Source organism: Toxorhynchites rutilus, chromosome 1 (genome assembly GCF_029784135.1).
Source record: "Toxorhynchites rutilus septentrionalis strain SRP chromosome 1, ASM2978413v1, whole genome shotgun sequence".
Lineage (NCBI taxonomy): Eukaryota > Metazoa > Arthropoda > Insecta > Diptera > Culicidae > Toxorhynchites > Toxorhynchites rutilus.
In genome coordinates this window covers 187,955,966-187,979,397 of record NC_073744.1, presented here as the reverse complement: position 1 = coordinate 187,979,397, position 23,432 = coordinate 187,955,966, and the positions used below count along the sequence as shown (strand labels likewise).

Here is a 23,432-nt window from a genome sequence, read left to right as displayed (position 1 = left end):
ATAATTATTTAATTTTAGTAACATTTCTGACATGACAGTGATATTGTTTTTTGAGTTATGTTTATAAGCCATTGTGTTATGATTCATCTCCCGTAAATGAGAATTTGTTTTTTATAAAATTCGGTATCTAGCCGAAGTGGATCCAGATCCTTTCTATTTCTAATACATATACAACATTTGTAAAGAATCGTAGCAATTTTTTAAAGATTTTTTTGTGATTTTTTGTGGAATTGCTGATATTGCACAATTTTAACTGGATGGAACCTTATAACAGTCCCAACCACAAACACATTCCAATGCCAAGCATGCTTCGACCTATCATACATCGGAATCCTTGCTCTTTCACTTCCAGTGCATGTGTTCATGAAGTACAAAAGATAGTAAACAACCGAAGTAAACATCTGATATGGGTGTAAACATGTGCCGTAATTATTATCGAGTTGCATTAATTGGAGCATGACAGATAAAAATCACTTTATTTTCCAGAACAAAGTCAAGTGAAAACGTAAAATTAAATCATTTAGTATGATCCTATAAATATCCTAGGATTGAGGGACAATAATAGTTTGCAGTGTTCGCTGAAGAGATAGATACCGATGACGACATCGTTCCAAAATATAGTACCCCGTATTTGTGTGCGCGGTACATGTGTTGTGCTGTCAAAACGGACAATCCAAATCTTCTTTCAGTAGTGTATTTGGCTGTCATTGGGCTCTGCCAGAAGCGAGAGAGACAGGGGAAAAAAAGAAGCAAATATATATCGCGAAGGGTAACACACAAGTCGGTTTGCAATTTCGGAAGGAAGGTGCACAAATAGATAAATGAATTAAGTGTTTGTGATTGATTGAACGCACCCCGGGGTACTAACGATTCGATAGTGCGTGAGCGGCGGCCGGCGAAACAATCGGCGGATACGGAGCTACTAGGAACACTAGGAACCTGAGCCTGAGAAATCCACAAATCCTTCCGCAGAGTTGCCTTTCTTCCTGCGTTCGGCGGCGAATGGCAGAATAGCGAGCATCCATCAGAAGAAAAAAAAACTTGTGTGTGATTAGAGCCAGAAGTAAGAGGGAGAAAAATTGGAGAAGCTTAATTGTAATTGCTGGAGCCCGTGGTTACGTGTTCGCACGATCGATTCTTCCTCTAGCGGTGCAGGTGAGTGATGGGATCGCCTATCCCACCAGGGGGATTCCTATGGTTATTCGATGGTTGACCTTCCGAAGATGGCGAAAGTTTACCAAATTTGAACAAGAGGAAAAGAAAGATGCGAGCGCCGTAAGAATTTCACGGCACTCTAGATGACGATAGGAAATGTGGAACGGATAGAATGGGGGAATCGTTAGATTTTAACAGCAGGAATGCGACAAAACAGCTAGCTGTCAACAAATGATCGCGCTGAGTTGATTTTGTTTTGCTTTGTTTACACACGATTTGCTGATTAGTCACTTTCGGTATCAATCTTTTCTCATTCTTGATATGTCTCTTTTGCAGTGCCTCCCGTCGTGTTAATTAGTTAGCACTATGAATAATGGTCCTCCATCGTCCGGGCGGGGACGGGGCGGAAAGCGCCAGCAGCAGTCCCTTTACAGTCCCGGCAGTGGACCGCTGCGGAAATCGGAAAACTCCGGCAGTAATCGTTCGCTGAACTCGATCGGAGATGGTGGTCCTCCTTCCTCGCGGGATCGTGATCGCGACCGGGACCGCGACTGGGGCAACTCCGATGGGTGGCGTTCGGTTAACAAGAAAACGAATAACAAAAAGCACGATTACTACGATCAGCGTCGGAATGAGCCGCCAAACTTCCGCCAGGCTTCCGAGCCGCGGGTACTGTCCACAAATCCTCCCAATGTGAGCTACAGTCGGCCTCAGGACCGATTGCGCAACGAACGGGACACCCGCAGCCTGGAACCCAGCTTTGGAGGGGGTCGTGGTGGAAGTTCGAAAAAACCTCCGTTGCCTTTGAACATTGAGAGTTTGCCGCCTCGGTTGCAGCGCAAGCTTCTCCAGGATCATGGCCTGCCACCGGATTACTTGGAAAACTTGCGCAACGAGCAGAACAATGCCCATCCGCCCCAGAGCTGGTCCCACACGCTTCCGATGTCACCGAGGTCGCGACAGGGGATGAGAGGCGGAGGTGGCGGCGGCCGGAATCGATTCTCAGGAAATTATCAACCGTGCAATTATCAGCCGGATTATCGCGCGAGGACACCTGTGGACTATCAGAGGCCACGCAGTCGCTCGTCGGATGTTGCCGGGGAGCAGGACGATTACGAAAGGCCTCCGAGGCCGAACAGTCGGAACTCGAGTGGTGATAAGAACGAGCGGTGGAATAGTTATGGTGGTCATCGCGAGAGGGGAGCGGGATTTGAGGAGCCTCCGCTACCACCGCATGGGGCTGGCGGAGGCGGCTTCCGAGTGGAACGCAATCGGAATGATGAGGACGAAGGCAGAAAATCTGCCGGAAAATTTGTGAGTTTCCATGGCTTCTGATTCCTAACGAATTTATGCTCATACTCATATTCCAGGATTGGGCTGACGATGTTGAGCGGGAGGCTTTGCAAGAGAAGACTGCCAATAGCATTAGCAACAGCGTTAGTAATAGTAACAATATCAACAACAATAACACCAACAATAGGAACAATAGAAGGCGAAATCGGAGGTGAGTAATGGGTTTCGTTTGGAGACACTGAACCTAAATTTTCTAATGTTTGTCCTGTTTTGAATCCTTGCTGCGCGCACAGAAGCGGAAATCGAAAGAAACTGAAAGGACCGAAGTAAGTTCTATGCTGGGATGGCTAAAATTGACAGTCATAGCTCACATCGTGTTGTTTGTAGTGAAGTTGCACAATTCTCTGGTTGTACGAAAGCTTCTGAAGTCGTGGTGACAGAATTTTCCAATTTTGATTTCATGGTCATAAACAATTCAAAGTTATTATTCTTTCAAATTCTATTTTGGTGCCTTGATAGATGTCACTACAAAATTACCTGATTCAAAAACAGTTAGAGGGTTGTAATAATTATTAGAGGGTTGAATAATTATATCCTTTGAACCATGATTTGAGGGAAACTTTAGGAATGATAGAATACAGCCACCGAACTTTATCGCTGCCATCCCAACTTGTCTGCCAAGATTCAAGTGCACGTTCACGAGAAATATGAGATATTCATCAGAAGTAATGGACCTATGAAATAAGTCTCCTTCCATAGCGCCCTTTTTTGCAAGAAAATCTGCTTTTTCATTTCCTGGTATCGAACAATGAGAGGGAATCTATACAAAAGTGATATTAAATGATCTTTATTCTTTATTCTTCATTCTTTATTCAAATTTAATTTGTAACTTGAGACTTTTGTCTCTTTAATTGTTACACTGATTTACGTACAAATGGTGCATTACTGATTATTAAATTATTAATTATTACTTTGAAGAATTTCTTGAGTTTAACAATTAAAGTGCTCTATACATTTCCTCTTAAATAGTGTTTGTGATTTTACAAGAGTCAACTCATTTGGCAATGAATTCCAGTGTGAAATGCCTCTCACGAAGAAAGAGTTACCATACCTGGAAGTGAAGTGTCGTGGAATTGCATATTTTTTTGAGCGTGAACTTCTTAGAGTTACTAGTTTTTCGTGTAAGTAGCCTGGAAGTTTTGTTCTTGCAAGATTGAATAAAAAGATGCAACATCTCATCGGAGCAAATTTGCGAAATGGACAACCAATCAGACGATGTTGAAGGTGAGAAACTCTGGCAAATCTACTCAGTCTGAAAACATATCGAACACAAGCGTTCAATGCTACTTGTAGTTTAGATTGCGCAAAAACTGATGAGTTAGATAAAAGGAAATCGCAGGCGATGAAGTGCGGCAATACCAGGCTTTTGAAAAGCTTAAGTTTAGTGTCAGTGCTGAGGAAAGATGTGGTAGCATACAATGTACGAAGGGTACCATACACTTTTCCACATTGTTTAAAAATAAATTTATCAAAGCTAAAGTTAGATTGAATAATTATACCGAGACTCAACCCGCTTTCAACATATTGAATTATTGAACTATTCAACTGCAGCACTGGTTTGAGAACGTTATTGGATTGCGAGTTATTTATGAATAATGCATTGGTTTTATTGGCATTCAACATAAGTTTATTTCTGCACGACCATTCATGTATTCTGACAAGGTCTCCATTTATATTTCTTGAAATGGTCGATGCTGTATTATCCAGGCAGTCGAAGTATATCTGGACGTCGTCCGCAAAAATGTGTATTTTACAACATTTTAGAACATCAGGAAGATCGTTAATATACAATGAGAATAAGATTGGTCCTAATATCGAACCTTGGGGTACTCCCGAGGATATTGGAAGAAATCTAGAATAAACATCGTTACTAAAAACGGTCTGACTTCGTCCTATTAGATACGATCGCAGCAATGTCGTTGCATGACTCGAGAAATCAAAGTTTTGCGACAGTTTTTTACACAAAATTTCGTGGGAAATCGTGTCGAAAGCTTTTGAAAAATCAAGAAGTAATAGGACAACAGGTCGACCCTTATCCAGAATAAGTCCTATATCATCGAACACCTTCAGCATTGCGGTTTTTGTGCTGTGATGGGGACGATATCCAGATTGCATCGAACTTAGCAGGTTATTTTGATTTATATGATGACAAATTTGGTGTTTAATAATTCGTTCAAATACCTTGGACAGCGCACAGAGTATACTTATAGGGCGCAAATTTTGGATGTTATTAATGTGTGCCTTTTTTCTTATCGGAATTATTTTAGATTTTTTCCATTCGTCAGGAAAAACACTTGTAGCTATGATACAATTAAATAAATGAGTAATCGGTTTGGCCACAAGCGAAATGATTGCTTTCAAAAATTTAATTGGAAGAGAATCAAGACCTATTGCATTGGATTTTATATGGTATAAAGTAATTATGACATCGTCTTCATTAATCAAATTGAAATAAAATGAATTTCGGTTTGTTACAAATTGATTGACATTATTCTCAGGGGAATTTCCAGAAAAATTTCGAGCAAAACTCTCATTTATCTCATTAGAGTCAAATTGTACAGAACAAGATGATTTTGATTGACAAAAACCTAATGTTTTTAATCTTTTCCATAGTTCTTTGGAAGGGAGATTATTGTCAGTCCAGCTATCATAATACGTTCGTTTGGCTTGACGAATGAGCATAGTCACTTTGTTTCGAAGAATCTTGAATAATTTATGATCGTTAGGATCTTTACTATTTTTCCATTTCTTGTAAACCAAATCACGATCAATAATACCTTTACAAATGGAATCATTGAACCATGGGTTCTTAGATTTATTGGGAACAAATGTTCGAAGAGGAACAAAATGATCATGCAGATATTTAATTGTTGAATTAAAAAAGTTTAGTAATTCATTGGAATCATTTAACCGATAAAAACTTGTCCAATCAAACGAATAAAATGCCTGAAGTAAGCCATCTACATCCATCGAGGAATAATCAAGATATTCGACTTGTGGTGGAGTGGACACTATTTCAAAATCAAGTGAAGCAAAAATCAAATCGTGATTCGAAAATACAGGTGAATCTATTTGATTGATACGAAGCAAGCGTGATCTACAATTAGAGAGCATCAAATCTAATTGTGATGAACCATTACTATGGAAAAATGTTGGTTCGCAACCAAAGCTGAACATTTTATGAATGGATAAAATGGATTTAAATCTGGATGTTTTAGCCGAATTGTTATCAAGAAGATTCGTGTTGAAATCGCCTACTAGAAGTATATTTTCGAATTTTGTCCCATATTGAGACAGCAAGGTATCGACTATGTCTGCACAATCTACTTCAGGTGGATTGTAAAAAGTAGCTAAAAAAATCTTTTCATTGTTTAGTAAAACTTCAATTGCTATATACTCGGAACATGGCGTTCCTGGTGAATATGAAGAAGAATCAATGACACTATACTTAAGTCTGTCGTTAACATACACCATGATGCCGCCTCCTAGACGCCCCTTTCTATCTTGTCTAACAATGTTATATCCATCAATTTTTAACACAGAATCGTTAATATGTTCATTAAGCCAGGTTTCACTGACACATACAATATCGACCGCAGCGAGCTTTAATATTTGTTTTAATTCATCTAACTTGCAAAGCTTGCGAGCACAAATACTCTGACTGTTTACACTACACACGGATAGTTTTCCTGGATGAAGAGCACACTTCATAACAGTCCCCGGTATGCACAAATTCGTGGAGGCATTATCATAGTAATGACTAGCCATAGGGATTGGAGATGAGCTTAGCAAATAAGAGAAAATAAGTAGAGAGCACTTGCACGATTATAATAGAATGCATAATAATCTTCATCAAAAATTCAATCATAATTCAACTTTTCAAAAACATGAGCGACGCGAATGTCGAATGAAATCAAACAATTTAACCTATTAGCACTACAAAATCAGGTAACATAATTGCACTGAAGAAAACTTCTAGCCCAAAAACAACACCAACAGCAGCAACAGCAGCAACAGGAACATCGGCAGCATCAGCATCAGCAGTAACATCATTTAGCTTTTAGGAAGGGAGTCATAGGACCAGAGGAATGGAATACATAGGAGTAAACAGAAACGTAATAGGAAAGGTTATGGCGAAGCTTGTAGATCGTTCTCCGAAAAAATAGGCTTTCCTTGTCCATCAGCACTCTCCTTGATATGTACGATACCAAACTTCGTGTAGACTTTAACTAGCTGTCCTCGTTTTTTCATTTGTAGAGCTTTGGCTCGTAGTTCCCTCGCCGCGGCTCCCAAGTTTTCGTTCACAAAAATACGTTTGTTGGTCGTGAATCCAAGTTCGGAGAGGCAAAGCTTTCGAGAGCGTAAGTAACGAGCGAAGAAATCATTACGTTGCACAGTTATAGCAAACTGAATGAGAATTATATATGCGGTCCCGTTCGATGGAGTGCCTTTGAAGAGTCTCTTGATATCGACGTGTGGAATGTTGTCATCGGTATATCCCAGAGTGCGGTGCCAAACTGAAAAGTACTCCATCAGATTCTCTCCTGAGCGAAATGGAACTCCACTAACGACGAGATCATTAGAACGCAAACTTCTATCCACAGCTACTAGACACTCAGCCTTACTATCAGCAATGGAATTGGTGAGTTGGGTGGTAACTCTGTCACTCTCTTTACGAATACGTTCGAAGTCACTCGCAATATCTGATCTAAGTTTATCCATTTGTGTATGTATGGAATCTTTCAGTACTCTGATTTCATCAATCATATTCTTCTGGTACATAACAAACTGTGACTTCATCATATTGGCCAGTTCTGCAACGTTCATGTCTGCGTCAGTAGTTGATCCGGAACCTTTGTTAGATGTCGTAGTTGAGTTACTTCGAAGACCACGTTCGCTTGCCATGGTGGTTGTGTTGTTGTTGAGATCAAAAACTGCTCGAATTGAACTCCTTTGTTTTTCGCTAATGGCTTATCGATCCAAAGAAGTTAAGATAAATCACTTCTCAATTTCAGCAAAAACCAATTGTTGATTTTCTGGAACACACGCGAAAAACTTCGAAGCCACCTATCGGTTCCCCGATTCGCGAGAAATATATAATTGTTTTTGATAGATAACTGGGTTTTGATCGATTCGCGTCAGCACAATATAGATTACGTGCAAACCATTCTATTGATTTGTCGAATCCTCCTACTCATCAAAACACTTAAAAGCTGTTGGATTCAAGACAAGAGATACGAAGAATATCTAGACCTTATCGAACGAAGTGCCTCAAAAGAACTGAGACACTCAGAAAAACTGTAAAAATGTTCGTGTGACAAGGACTGAATATGTTGTAAAGCAGTGTATATCGCAGCCAATTCCGCAACAAACACCGAACTGAGCTAAACTGAGTAAACTGAGCTTACGTAATGTGGAGGAGTTAATATTCAATACCCCAGAACCTGTGTAACCATTAAGACTGAATCCATCAGCAAAAAAAAATTTTGGTTGAGTCAATATGTTTATATCTTGACCAGAATATTGCAGGCATAACTATTTGGCGGAGATCACCTGAAATACCACTCACATAAACTTTCATTGACAAGTCAAAATTAATAGAATAATTGAACAAAATTGAAGGAATGAACTGGAAACCAGATAAAGCAGATGGGCTTTCCAGGGTCAGAAATTCATGATATAGCACATTCGCCTAGATTGAGTGCCCAAGGTTAGCATTTTTCAAAGTTTCAATCACTATCGGATTGAGTGTTTCACAACGTATCAAAAAACGGAATGATAATTCGAAAAAGCGCACAGAAAGAGGAAGGATACCAGCTAGCGGATCTGAAGCAAAAACTCCCATACTCCATAACAGATAGAACGGTTGTTTTATACAACCTAATCGAATCGTCAAGATGGGCCCCCCATGGATCGGAGAAAAATTATTCATTTCTGACATTTTCCTGAAAACAACACCATCTCTGACTTTTCAGTAGAAAACTCAATACCCAATTTACAAGCCCAATCAACCAAATTATCAATAGAAATCTGCAAGGGATTTACATAAAAGTTAAAAAGGTTTGGACTAAGACATAAGCCTTGAGGAAGACCCATGTAGCTTATTCGTAAAACTGACGAAGAACCACGGGAGAAACTCATATGTTTTTCCCGCATAAGGTTAAACAGAAAACTATCTAATTTTGGAGAAAACCCATTTAGATAAAGTTTTTCAAAGAGAACCTCAATGGAAACTGAATCAAACGCACACTTGATATCTAGGAACATTGATGCCAATTTGTTGCTTTTTACACAAGGCGATGTCAACCTCTGATGAAGCAGAGCTTCATCTTGTCTTCATTAGTTTTTTTTGCCTCTACGAAACCCGAATTGCGGTCAGATGGATACATACATAGATGTCAGACTTCTTCTCATGTAAATCCGTGGAATTCCTCAAATCGAATATGCAAATGCTCTAGTATATAGGACTATTTTCAGGAAATTCATTATGAGATACAATGAGAATAATCGGTGAAAGTCCAGGGAAACTAGAAATCTTTTCAGTCTAGGCAAACTTATTTTGCCAAAGATATTGAAAATAAAGTTTGATGTGAAAATAAAGAGTCTCCTTGTTTGATAAAATTCAGCTAAAATACGAAACATCAGTTGGAAATACGGTCAGATTTGATAAAAATCGTGATTTGTTGCTTTCAATGATTAACCTTTAATTTTAATGTTGATTTTAATGAACTTCACATTCATTTGTATTTTTTAACCCGAATTGATATGTACATGAATGTTTGATTGAAACCAACAATTAGTTAAGTTATGTTGTAGATTTCTCTGAAAAATCTATATTTATTTACGATGAATGTTTGTTAAAATTATTCAAAAGTATTTCCATTTCTATTTATTTTCAAGACCATTCATGTTTTTATAACCTTCAATCGTTACAGGACTTCCTTCAATTTTTCATAAACCATTTTCAAGAATCTGTTGGTCGTTTTTCGAGCAGAACTCGAATTAGGTGAAATGAATGGAAGTTTGGGTAAGATCGATACCCTGTTGGGGTAAATCGAGAGAAACGAAAGAAAACTTGTTAAAATTGTTAACTTGTTAATTTCGAAGTGCTAAGCGGCTATCCATAATACCATATGCACAATTTGATGGGGGAAGAGAGTATTGTTGCAATTGATTTCGAATGATAAGTTGTAAGCAGATTTGAGCAAAGGAATTTTCGTCGAAAACTGCGATCACACGGCCGCAGTCAAGATATTGTTTTGTTTCCACGAGCCTTTTTACCTATCAAGTTTGTATATGATACGAATGAACGCGAAGATTAGCTGCACAGGATATTCAGCCATCGGATGGACATTATGGTCAAATCATCTGTTGAAGATACCTACAGCCATCCGGTTTCGTCCCCAGTCACGAGGGCCGTTTTACAATGATGAATGCAGTCTGGAACTGAGGAGAATAAAAAACTACGAAATATGGTTTTCTGCAGTAGACATGCACACGACTGGAATCGTTGTTTCTCCCGTTTCAGCAAAAGTAATACTCCCACCATAGCTTTTTGTTTTTGAGGAAGCAATTTTGATCTTTTTGTACTATAATTTTTTTTTAACCTTCCTATACTCGCGCATCGGTCTGACAGACCGAGAGTAAATGAGGTATGAATTAAATGACTAGAAAAACTGTATCAAGTTAAAGAAAAAATATTTTCTGGATTTTTTTCATTCAATTATATCTATTTCTTCAAATAAATAACAATAACGCCTAAAAATACACAATAGTGATATCCCAGAGACACACACAGTCTGTGAGTATACGATTTACGATTTTGCGCGCGAGTATAGGAGAATTAAACGAAATTATGAATTTTTCTACCGTTCACACGGCGATCTCATCTGTGCTATAAATGCGAGATGCTCGGGAATTTCTGGTTTTTAAATCGATCTTTCATGATGGACTAATTCCTGCTCCTGATCCAGAGTAAACATGATCCCAGTCTGAGTGAGCATCTACCGGTGATGGGGCAGATGAGTGTTGATCAAAGGATATCAACACAGTACTATGAAACAAGCGAGGTTCTAGTTAGTTTCTTTTTCGCACAAACATGCAAGTGATTGTAGAAATTGAAGAGGAGTAGTCCATAATCTACAAGTATTTTCCAATAAAATAAATAAATAAATAAATATGCAGTAATAACTACCGGGTTCCAACCTTCCATCTGAAGCCGCCTCATTCAAACACTTTTTTGAATCTTCAAGTGCGACAGGCAGGCGCAGTCAGCTATGTATGAAGCGATCACTACTACTAATGCGCAGTTTTGCGTAAAAATTACATTTGAGGTTCAAAGTTCTCTGCTGAACGAAGCCGGTGGAAACGATAGTGTTTTCTATCATTGTTGTTTCATTGTTGATTGAACAATTAGCTCACTTGACGCGTCGCCTCTGCTTTTTTCATCTGAATTTCAGTTCAGCCATGCCTCTCTATACATAAACACGAGGGATCTGCATAAAAGATAGTATTGTATGTATTTTTCCTGTCAGAAAACACAGGGAGTCGTCGGTTCTACCCCGAAACGACTCGCTATTCTCCAACAACATGTTTATGTCAATTAATAGAAGAAACTTTCCTTTCTCCACACAGAACACGAGAAGCATTGGTTTTCCATCGAACCGCCATAGATGATGAGAAGAAACATCATAAATTTATGTCTCAAACATTCAAGTCGCGGTTGCGAAATTTTACAACAACAAACGACGCTGATCGAAGTTTTTTTGTTGTTTATTTTGAAAGTTCTAGGATAACTACAATTGCAAGGGCGTTCAAAAGACTCAAAAACATAAACATAAACAAGATAATAAAGGTAATAAAGCCATAATCAGTCGTGAGTTGTGAGCATAGGTGTTCTTCAACCTCTTGTCGTGGTTTATCAATTTTAATCAAACTGTTTTCCGAAGTGTCACTACTGTTTCACCTGTATCTTCTAAATCATAGATTTTTTCAATACAAGGACCATATTGTCGATAAGTTGTCAATGATCTCATTAGTAACATTGAAAAAATGAACCCGGTGAACCCATTTCTTCATGATCCCCACGTAGAATCTAATGCACCGCTTTTGAAAAATTTCTCGTATCACACTCAACGGAACCGCTCGGCCTACGTGGTCCAGTTCAGTTCTTTGTTTTGAGAGGCTTTAAACTTCACAGTTTATTCGCCTCTAGTCTACGTAGTTAAAAATTTTTTTTGAGCTCAGCTTACCTGGATTGAAATTAGGATATTACAAAATATCTCAATATTCGATACGGGAATATTTTTACGCATCACTGTGGAGTGTCTGAATGTAATTTCCTGCTTCTCTATCTGAAACAGTCTTCCAACATTGTGAACAATTTGAAGAATGACATTCAGAAGATACCAGATACAGCTCAGTTATTGGGTCTGTCAAAAACTTTTTTGTTTTGCTTTGGATAACTGATCATGTTTCGTTGCTCCTGTTCTTCTTCGCTCCAATAACCCTCACATCCCAAATTTGGCTCCATTTGCTTGATAAGTTCTTGAGTTATTTATGCTTCATTTGTATGGTAGCCCCCCCATAGAGAGGGAGAGGATAGACCACCATAGAAACGTGTCTTGCCCCCAAAAACCTTTACAAGCCAAATTTGGTTCCATTTGCTTGATTAGTTTTCGAGTTATGCAGAAATTTGTGTTTCATTTGTATGGGAGCCCACCTTTAGACAGGGAGAAAAGTGTCAAACTACCATAGAAAGGTTTATCGATCCCTACAACGTCTATATGCTAAGTATGTTTCCATATGTTTGATTAGCTCTCGTGTTGTTTAGCAACCTGCCCCCCACCCCCTTTAGAGAGGAGAAAGGAATGTCTAACCACCATAAAAACATTTATTGCTCCCAAAAACCTACATATGCGAAATTTGGTTCCGTTTGCTTGATTCATTCTCGAGTAATGCAGAAATTTGTGTTTTATTTGTATGGCACTCCCCCTTAAAGAGGGGGTGGAGTGTCTAACCACCTTAAAAACATTCATTGCTTCCTAAAACCTCCATATACCAAATCTGGCTCCATTTGCATGATTAGTTCTCGAGTTATGCAGAAATGTGTGTTCCATTTGTATGGCAGCCCCCCTTTAGAGAGGTGGGGCACTGTTCAACCACCATAGAAACATTTTTTGCACCCTAAAACATACACATGCCAAATTTGGTTCTCGAGTAATGCAGAAATTTGTGTTTCATTTGTATAGCAAACCAACCCCCCCTCGAACTTGTAACCCGACACGCCTTCTAGGCGTGTGAGTCCTTCCTAACCGGGACTCTGCGCAGTCAAGCAGAAGGTGAGAGAAGGTTGTTGGATTCTATCCAGCTGTCTAAAGGCTGATTTAGACGAGGCCAGTCAGCGCTCTAGTTGAAGTATCCAGTGAACAGAGAACAGACACTCTGTTCAAATTACTTGTACCAGTATCGAACAATTAATTGGCCTCTAACTTGAACAGAGTGTCTGTTCTCTATTCACTGGATACTTCAACTAGAGCGCTGACTGGCATCGTCTAAATCAGCCTTAAGCGACATAGAATCATTTTCTCTGATAACTTGCGAATGCAAGAGAGCATTGCTATTGGTCTATAATAATTATAATCAGACGCAGGTTTACCAGGTTTCAGAATAGCTATAACTTTAATCTGTCGCCACTCATGCGGAACAACGTTCTGCTCAAGAAAAACATTGAACAATTTCAACAAACGTTTCTTCGCATTATCAGGAAGGTTTTTCAATAAGTTGAGTTTAATCCTATCTGACCCCGGAGCCGAATTGTTACATGACAGAAGTGCAAGCGAAAATCCAGCTAGGGGCTGATTCTGGGCATATCTTCTTGGTAAAGTCATAGATCCACCTTTCAGAATATTCAACCTGTTCATTTGAATAAGATGAATTTCTCGTTTGTCTGGCAACTCTCAACTCTCTGGCTCAAATAAGACTCTCGGGAAAGCCCATATTTTTGGCTTTTATGAAGCTTTTGAATTTACGCTCCAGATAAATGTAATTGCCGTTTGGCAAATGGTGATTGGCAAATGATCACTTCCATGTGGATCTTGGATAACCTTCCAATAACCATCTAATGATACAGAGGAAGAACAAAGGGATAGATCTAAGCGACTTGCGCGGCCTGATGATGGAGCAATGCTTATTATATCACCTGTATTCAAAATTGTCATGTTGAATTCATCGCATAGATCAAGCATTCTCAAACTAGTTTGGGACATGGAATCCTTTTCCAGAATGAAGCGATCCCTTGGACCCCTGTAGCCAGTTTTTTTTCTATTCATACAAATTACTTACCAATTTAAAAACTTTGGTAAAGTGAGTAAAATTCAGTAAATATCAGTTCTGGTTCTCAGATTTCCGTGAAAAGTTGTAGTTTTGCTCCTTATCGAAAAATATTAAACCGCATTTTTAATTTTTTTTCATTAGGGCACCCTCTTCCATTTTAGGGTGGTACCGAAAAATCATTTTTTTTCATTAAAATCATTCAAAATGCATTATTTTTGAACTACTGGACCGATTCAGATGATCGACATATCGTATTAAAGATAATAAATTATAAAAATTTTGGAAGTTTTTGGGAAAATATTGCACTTGCAAATTGGATTTTATTTTCGTAATTATTGATTGTAATTCTTTTTATAGTTTACATGGCTTCGGACTAGAGAGCGCTATATATTTCTATATTTTTTTCTTGAAACCTTGAAAACTGTTTTTTACGAGTCATATCCAAAAATCAGAAATGTGATTTGCATGCTTAAAGATAGAGAGCGGTATATTTTTTTATATTTTTTCTTGAAAGCTTTTTGAAAGTTTTTTAACAAAACATACCCAAAAACCAGCGATGTGACTTTTATCGTTTTTAGTTATGATTTTTCAAAGTTAATTTATTTTCAGTCTTCGTTCAATATTCCTATGCGACTAGAATCCAATTTTATCGCACATGTATTTTTTTTTCAAGAAGACTAGGTCATTGGCTTCATTGTTATATATCGATTATCTGAATCGGTTCAGTGGTTCCAAAGTTATTAATTTTTGAAAAATTACGTTTTTTGAAAAAAGAGAAAAAAATGATTTTTCGGTACCACCCTCAAATGGAAGAGGGGGCATTAATAAAATAAAAAAAATAAAAAATACGGTTTAAAATTTTTCGATAAAGATGACTGTGTATTGGTAGTAGAAAAAAAACGTGAAAGTAGAAGTTTCATCCATCACGTCTCAGATTTAAAAAAAAAGGTGTTTACCTTGATATTTACTGAATTTTATTCACTTAACTGAATTTTAACAACCAATTTTTTGAGAAGGCCTGAGAAACCCTGGCATAGATCATAAATAGAATTAGCTCTGCGATCGTCAAAAGACTCACCCCAGCCAATGCCATTTGAGTTGAAATCTCTGATATTTTCGGAATTTCAGATACATTGAAATGTCTTATTTCTGTTTGGCTTCCTACTATCACTCAGCTCAAATTTGAGCAATGTACTTGATGGAATATAAATAGAAGCAATACACAAATCTCTACACTTGATACGTGCCTGACACGCAAGAATTTCAATTCCTGTAACTAAAGGCAGGGGAATCCTGTTAAATGGATAGCATTTTTTAATACATATGAGAACTCCAGATAAAGCAAACACATCGCAATTAAAAAAATGGAGCATTTGCTTGAAAGAGTCAAGTTTTGGTAGAAGACTTCTACAATCCCACTGTAAAATAGTAGATTTCTCTGACTCATTCAATAAGTTTGGTATCGAAATTAATGAAGGAGAGGAGGGGCCACTTTGAAACCATTTGCTTAGCTAACTGACTGATAGTAGGAAGCCAAACAGAAATGAGACATTTCGATGAATCTGAAATTCCGAAAATATCAAAGATCCATCCAACAATTGAAGAAAAGGAAATACCTCCTGAAAATGATTGGGATTCAGGAGCCGATCGAGAAGCAAATCTGGAATGACTTGATAATTCAGGGAAATGAACGTCATAGTTAGAGGATCCCCAACCAGGGGGGTTATTGTTGAAAGGAGCAGAGACATGAGAAGAAGCTTCTGGTTGCTTAGAGGATAACCCTCTTTCTTTAGCAGGCTTGGAGGAGGAAGTATTTTTCTCTTCCTGGCTCTTCTCGCGATTATTGGATCGAGCGTAGTATCCGATTCATCATGCTCTGATAAAACAGAGAAACGATTTTCTGAAACCTCGAATACCTGAGGTGAAGAATGCCTTGAGTATATCAGAAAAGGATCGCTCAGAACGTTCCTTAAGTGATTGTTTAAGTTTAATCGAACAGGATTTGTATTTTGGACATTCCTTAACTGAGTGAGGAACACCTCCGCAAAGAGTGCATTTATCAGCATCTTTATTGCAAGTGCTTCCATCATGGTCGACTCCACACTTAGAACATTTAATTTTATTGCAACAGAAGAAACAAAAACACAAAGAAAATCTGAAATATTCGTTATGATGAAAACTATACGCCACCTTCATTCCACGGCTTGCTGATGTATAAATGACGTTGTATACTTTGATCCACATTATATACGATTGTGATTCGATACCAATAAGAACACTAGAACAGATGTGTTGATACCCCGTTTTCTTCCTGTCATCATTTACACACATCCCCTCACACTCTAATACTTCTCCTCCTCTCCACCCACAGCAACTCTCGCTCGAGCAACGATTACTACGACGAGGGTGGCTTCAAGATGCCATACGCTCCGAAGGGAGGTATGGTTGGTGGCGGTGGTAGCAGCGGACGCAGCCGTCGGAACTCCCAGTCGTCCAATCTGAGCCGCGAGAATAGCATGGACCGGACGGCGTTTGGCGGAGGTGATCGCCGTGCGCGCGGTGGAAGTTTCTACAACAATCGTGAGAATAGTCAGGATAGGTTTTATGATCGAGGTGGTGGCGGCGGTGGCGGGTATAGCCACCGCAAGAAGACCACTGCGGGGGGTGATTGGTTCGGGGGTAGCAGAGACAACAGCATTGATCGGGGGGCTGGTGGAGCCAACTGGCAGCGAAACGAACCGGGCAATTGGCGGGGGACAAATGACAATAGTGGCGCGGAGAAACCGACGGATGTTACGATAGCGGAAATGACGAAGCAATTTGAGGAGCAGGTTAGAATCCAGAAGGGTCCGGGAGTGTTGGTGCTTCCGCCGAAGGTTCCACCGCCACTAGGTGGTGGAATACGGGAAGAACACCCGTCAGAGGCAGATCAACAGGCCGCTAACTCTCGCTTGCTATTTGATCCGAAGAACCCCAACAAACCAATCGTAGTGAAACAGACGCTAACGCGCAATTACAATCCTCCGGCGAATTTGAACGCGCTAACGAATGCCTCCGGAATTGGAAGCAATGAAGGTAAGCGTACGGCGGGGGGTAGCTCGCAGGGTGCTCATACCCGTCCCCCCTGGTACGACACCAGTGCTCCCCAGGCCCATCTACTACGCAACAAGGAAATGGTTCGCCAACTTGAAGCGGCCGACAACCGTCTCCAGGAATTGCTTCTTAGTGGGAACCTGTTCCGCGAGTGGGATTTGTACGTTCAGATACGATCCGATATGCAGAAGCTGCTGGAAGCGTTTCTTCTGTCGGAGATGCGCTTCTCTCAGGACGTTAACCTTGAGCACCACTTCTGGAAGCTCCTTTACTACAACATCATCGAACAGATCAGGAAACTTCTGGCCGAAGACAGCGACCAAAACAATCTCGCATACTATCGCGAGATGGCTCTCGAAATAATCGAGAACGGAACCCAGTACTTCGAGCATCTGCTGACCCTGCTGGAGAAGCAGTTCTGCTTCAGTTTGGAGAGCTTCATCGGGCTGAACGCTGCCACCAACACGAAGGGCGTCAAGTGTGGACTGGCGCTCGTCTCGGCCCAGAAAGTGTTCCTATTTCTGGGGGATTTGGCTCGCTACCGGGAGCAGATCAACGAGTCGAACAACTTCCGCCGGGCGAAGCAGTGGTACGTGAAGGCGCAGCAGATTCTGCCCAAGAACGGGAGACCGTACAACCAGTTGGCGCTGCTGTCGGTTTATGCGGTAGGTTTCAAGGGGTGTGCCCGGTTACGATTTCAGCTTGTAACCTGGGTCCTGTTTTTGTTCAATTGCAGAAACGCAAAATAGACGCCGTGTATTTCTATATGCGCAGCTTGATGTCCTCCAATCCGTTCGAGTCGGCCCGGGAGAGTCTGATGGATTTGTTCAATGAAACGAAGAAGAAGGTAGGGTTTTGCGAGCGCTGTTTTTTTATTGTGTGCATGTAGTTGATTTAGCTTCTTTTTAACTAACGCGGTAAAAATCGGTACGATTTATCGCACTGTGGCAGTGTTCGGTTGGAGAATGTGGTCAACGTGAATGTTGTATTGCTCATATTACACTGAATACAAACGATTATCGACAACTGTTTCTTTGAGTTACTATCATTAGATTGAAACAGATCAGTCATCAGTCCATGAGCGTTGAAATAGGGTTCATGGTACCATGGACGAATTTCATGCCAACTCGACTGGCCGTTGGCAGCACCATCTCAGATAGTAGTGGAACGAAGTGGGTGTAAAGCCTGTTTCACGAATTCTATGAGTATTTCGAAGAAGAAGCGCTGGCCAATGTGCTGAAATTTTCGGAACAGATGTTCAACTTGGATGAAACAGCAGTACGTACAATACCTACAAAGGAACTAGTTATAGCTGGTTCCGGACAAAAAAAAACATCCAGGCAAAGGTAGTTAACACCGATCGCGAATCTTAAACTGCCCTGTTTTGTGGTAACGCAGCCGTGCAGTTAGCGGCAACGTTGATTCTATACCCGTACAAATCCAGGATGACAAAAGAAATCTGGCAGAGCTTGACCGAAAGCTGGGCCGCAGCAAGAACGGGATCGGGTTGGATATGCTGGATTGTTCCTGTTTCTCAAGGATGTGTTTTCCTCTTGGCATGTCCAGCAGAAAATAAAGTTCCCTATTAGACTCTTTCAAAATTGACATAAGTCATATGTCTTTTACGAGACGATGCTGCTATGCACGGAGAAAAAACAAAATCCTGGTTCATCTTCCATAAAATTCCACTAAAATCATTTAGCTGCTGGACGTCACCTTTTTCAGAACATTCAAAAGCTGTGGATAGAATGACGAACATATAATCGACATTGATCAACGGTTTCCGGCGATGTGAATTGCATACGTTAGATCCTGGTGCTGTTTATTATTCAGGTCTTATTGGAAAATCCAGTAAAACATCTTCATCACAAGCTGTGTTGCCAATGCATATACTACTTATTACTACTGTGATTCATTCGATTATTGATTTCGACTCATTTAACTTGTTTACAACATAAATTGAATACATAAACAACATAAAATTATCGAATCTACTATTCAAAACGATTCATTAGTATAACAATTTGATTATTGGAATTAGGAACACCAATTAACAGAATTAGGAAAATGACGTTTTTGCCGGTTTGAATTAGGACCAAAAGGTGCAAAATATTTTCCATCATTATAGGTGGATTGAATACAGCAACACTCTCATCCGTATGTATCCGTGTAATTTTTAGAGTACACAAACGTTGAATATTGTCTTAGCTGACCGGTATATGGGTACTTCACGGTATTTCAGTTATTAATGCTGAAAATTTTGTTGTTCTGGTGTAACGCTCTCGTTTTCGAAACTTTGAACTTACATCCCAGCATAGAAATGTTTCGAACGGGAGAAGAGCGGCACGTTCTTCGGGATCTTGCTGTGTGTGATTCCCTGCCAGTCGTCGCCATCCAGCGTTGAATACGTCTCGTCGTTCATGAAAACCGCGAAGTTCCGCTTCGCTGGGAAAAGTTGTATTCCGGCTTGCTTTAGCTTCAGCTGCAGTTCACGATCGCGTAGCGCCGTCGGACGACCGGAATCGGTTTTCCGTTCAATGCTCTCATTCTTCTCCAGGATATTATAGGTACCGGAACGGGTGTATCATGCGGATTTAAAGTACTTGACGATGTCCGTTTTCTTCGTACCGGGATGGAACTGAAACCGACGAAGCACAAGCAGCGGTGCCAGCGGATATGAAGCAACGGGCATTGGCTACCATCTGTCTTAGTTTGGAGAGCTACAACTATAGTTTGGTGCTGGATGCGGCTGATGCACGAGCTGTCTGGGAGAAGCTTGAAACATCACGGAAAAAACGCTGTAGAAATTTAATTTTTAGGAATTATATCTTCAGCTTTCGCTTATAATCAGATAAGAGTGTATAGATCACGTTGGCTTCACTGTCAATTTTTCGTAAATTTACAAAAATTTCGTCGAACGAAAAAAAAGCGTCGTGAATTAATCCTGTGCACTCATTTCGAGAATCCGGAGTTGTCACATCGGGACATCAGTAAGATTCTGGGAATCGTCCAATCCACAGTCAGCGGAGTACTAAAACGATACTTCGAGAACCTAACCATCGACCGGAAGGTGAAGAACGGCAAAAATGGATGCTCCGTCAGTGAAAAAGATCACAAGCGCGTAGTTAAGCAGTTTAGACGTGATCCGAGAAGTTCGGTCCGGGATGTCGCCAATAAGCTGAATTTGTCAAGTTTATTCGTCCAGCGGACCAAGCAGCGGGAGGGCCTGCGTACATACAAGGTTCAGAAGGCTCCTAACCGCGACGTAAGGCAAAACATGGTGGGGAAGACGCGAGTCCGGAAGCTGTACACCGAAATGCTGACGAAGCCGCATTGCCTGGTACGGGACGACGAAACCTACGTCAAAGCGGACTTTCGTCAGCTGCCGGGCCTGTTGTTCTTCTCCGCAGAGGACAAATTCAGCGTTCCGGAGGAGATTCGCAAGCAGAAACTATCCAAGTTTGCCAAAAAGTACATGGTGTGGCAAGCGATCTGCTTTTGCGGAAAGCGGAGCGCCCCCTTCGTGATGACCGGCACGGTAAACGGGCAGGTTTACCTTAAGGAGTGCCTACAGAAGCGCTTACTACCACTATTGAAGCAGTACGAGGGCCCGACCATATTCTGGCCGGATCTCGCTTCGTGCCACTATTCAAAGGACGTGTTGGAGTGGTACGAAGCCAACGGGGTCACTTTCGTGCCAAAGGAAATGAACCCGCCCAACGCGCCGGAGCATCGCCCAATAGAGAAATATTGGGCGATTATGAAGCAGGCCCTCCTGAAGAACCCAAAAGTTGTCAAATCGGAGGCGGACTTCAAGAGAAAATGGATTTCTGTTCAAAAAAAAAATGGGTAGGTTATATCTATTATATAACCGCAAGGTTGACGTGGGACTTTTTAGCTTAGCAATCATTTGTTTGTATTGATTAAATTCTTGATTGAATGGTACAATTTCTGATTTTGGTTGAATTCAATGTATTTGCTTTGTAAGTAGAAATATTTAATAAATACCATGTTATGTAAATTCATGCATTGTGATTCGCTACAAGTAAATCATTTTACGTTTGTATGATGCCTACGACAAAATATGTGAACGGAAGAATTATAAAACGATTATTTTATTTTACATTTCCCTCATTACACTCAAGTTTGCATCTCTCAAGTGTGCATTTTCATTTTGTCTAATCATCATTTTGTCTAACCAACATTTTGTCTAATCAAATTATACGCGTATAAATTCAATGAGCAGAGGATATTAGGGCATATCCTTCAATGCAATCTTGAATAACCGAGCCAAAGCGTTGTGTTCGTACCCACTTTTGTAATCCGCGTTAGAAAAACACTTTTCGGTGTGCAAAAAAAACATGCGGGTGCAGTAGTACCCCCAGCTTGCATGAATCAACAACTTCAACTTCTACTTTTTATACTATAGAGGCTTTAAACTTGAATGTTCATTCTCCTCTAGTGTCTGCACGATTTTCCCAGGTTCCTAAGTTTAGAAGACCGTGTTAAGGAAACATATTCTAGTCTGCACAAAGGCAAGCGAGTACAAAAGTACTCGCAGTTTGCATTTATGCCAAAGCCGATTTCCCCAGATACCTTGGTTTAGAAGTCTGTGTTAGGGAAACACATTTCAGTCGGAACGAAAATTTCTCACTTTCATGTATTTGCAATGCCGATTTCTTCAACGCTTCTTGGTTCTGAAGTCTGTGTTAGGGAACACATTTTGATGAAAACAAAATCCCCATACTTCGTATGAATTTGCAATGCCGTTTTCCCCAAGGCTGCTTGGCTTTGATGGCTGTGTTGGGGAAACCGTCAATCGGGCCAATCAAAACGAGGCAGTTAGGGCGTTTAGATAACACTCAACATTTTACAGTTATTCAATTGTTTATCTAATGAAAAATAACATTTTATTAATTGCGATGAATGCGTAGAAATATTTCCAATCAATTGATGCAAACATCTTTTCGATCCAGTAAGAAATGTTCGAGTTATAAGCATTCGGAATCTTTCATTTTTTCCTGCATGTTCTGTGTTTAGGTTTTCATTTTACCCCCCATATATTCCGGTTAGACGTAGTCCCACGTCAAAAACTACAACCTGACGTTGTACAGAACCTTATGGACGGGGTAAAAAGGAAGGTGCGAGCATACGGGCTTGGGCTCGAAGTATGAATAAAAAGAAAATGCCAAAAGTTGTTTAATAGTTTTTATTTTACTGTCTAAAATTTTCAAAAGGATCGGTCTACTGGGCGAATTTCTACAGCGTTTTTTCCGTGATGCAATTTGATGTGACACACCCTTTAGAGGTAAACATAGTTCGACAATGTTGTAGTCCCAGTTATTCGAGACATCTTTGTAGAACAAAGTTTTTTTTTCTATCTCTTGAAATCGATATAGCGTATTTTTTCTAAGATACGTTTGGGTCACCAGGAAAAAAAAACTGTTTTCGTGCTCTAACTTTTGTAATTCAAATTCTACATGCAAACTGTCTTCGAAAGACTTTTAGAACATACTAATACAAACATTTTGCGATGCAGGACTTGTTTATATCTCAACTTTACTCAAAGTTATCGACATTTATTCCCAAAAAAACACGCTCTTTTCATTTGTTTGTCATTCTTTTTGGGGCAAACATAAACAAATTTTATTGGCAGCATTTGAAAGAGCATACTTCATTTTACACAATGTGTAATTTCCAAAACTATTTTATTTTTCGTGTTTGAGTAATTTGAAATTGAAATCATTATTTTTTGGGTAAAAAACATCAATAACTTTGAGTAGGATTAAGATATTGACAAGTTCTGCATCGCAAAATGTTAGCGTTGATAAGCTCTAAAAGTCGTATGAAGACAGTTTTGATGCAGAATTTGAAATATAAAAGTTGAAGCAAAAAATCCCGTTTTTCATGGTCACTATAATGCAAAAAAAAGCGCTAATTCGATAATATCAAAGGATAGAGAAAAATTTTGCTCTACAAAGTTGTTTGAAATAACTGGTGCTACAACATTGTCAAACTATGTTTATCTTTATTTATAAAGATAGGAAAGTTAGATATTTTATTTCATCGACAATGTTGGTCACCCTATTTTTGATAACAGAAAAATGAGCGCTCTATCATATGTAACAACTTTGTCGAAAACAGTTTTTGTCTAAAGAATAAATATCTCCCTCAAAGTTGTTCTTAGTCTTTAACAAAGTTAACAAACAAACAAAGTTAACAAAGTTAGAAATTTGTCAGTTTCTCTGAACATAACACTGCACGCTATTCCACTGCAACGCTATTTGAAGGATCCTAAACGCCGAAACATCATTCAGCGGAAAAGGGAAGGTACAAGTCAAAAAATTGTGAACAGATCGCGTGCGGGTGATAATTTTTAAATTGATTTCGTTTAAATTGGTAATATTTGTCGTTATTGAAAAAAAATTCTGTACAGAACTGCCGGAGGTAAATATAGAGATTTTCTTCGAATATGTGACTATGAAATTGAATATTAT

General features: G+C 39.6%; 1 protein-coding gene across 2 annotated transcripts in view; it reads left to right on the top strand.

Moving 5' to 3' along the window:
• The first annotated feature begins 680 nt into the window (after positions 1-680).
• Positions 681-23,432, top strand: part of LOC129780093 (telomerase-binding protein EST1A) — a 195,974-nt gene continuing 173,222 nt past the window's right edge. The window contains exons 1-6 of one of the 2 annotated variants that reach the window (XM_055788056.1): positions 681-1,155; positions 1,492-2,469; positions 2,526-2,659; positions 2,742-2,774; positions 16,214-17,600; positions 17,672-17,782. In XM_055788056.1, the coding sequence (XP_055644031.1) occupies positions 1,522-2,469; positions 2,526-2,659; positions 2,742-2,774; positions 16,214-17,600; positions 17,672-17,782 (2,613 nt within the window). In that variant the 5' untranslated portion in view covers positions 681-1,155; positions 1,492-1,521. The remainder of the gene's footprint in view (positions 1,156-1,491; positions 2,470-2,525; positions 2,660-2,741; positions 2,775-16,213; positions 17,601-17,671; positions 17,783-23,432) is intronic. The other variant, XM_055788134.1, reaches the window with a different exon arrangement.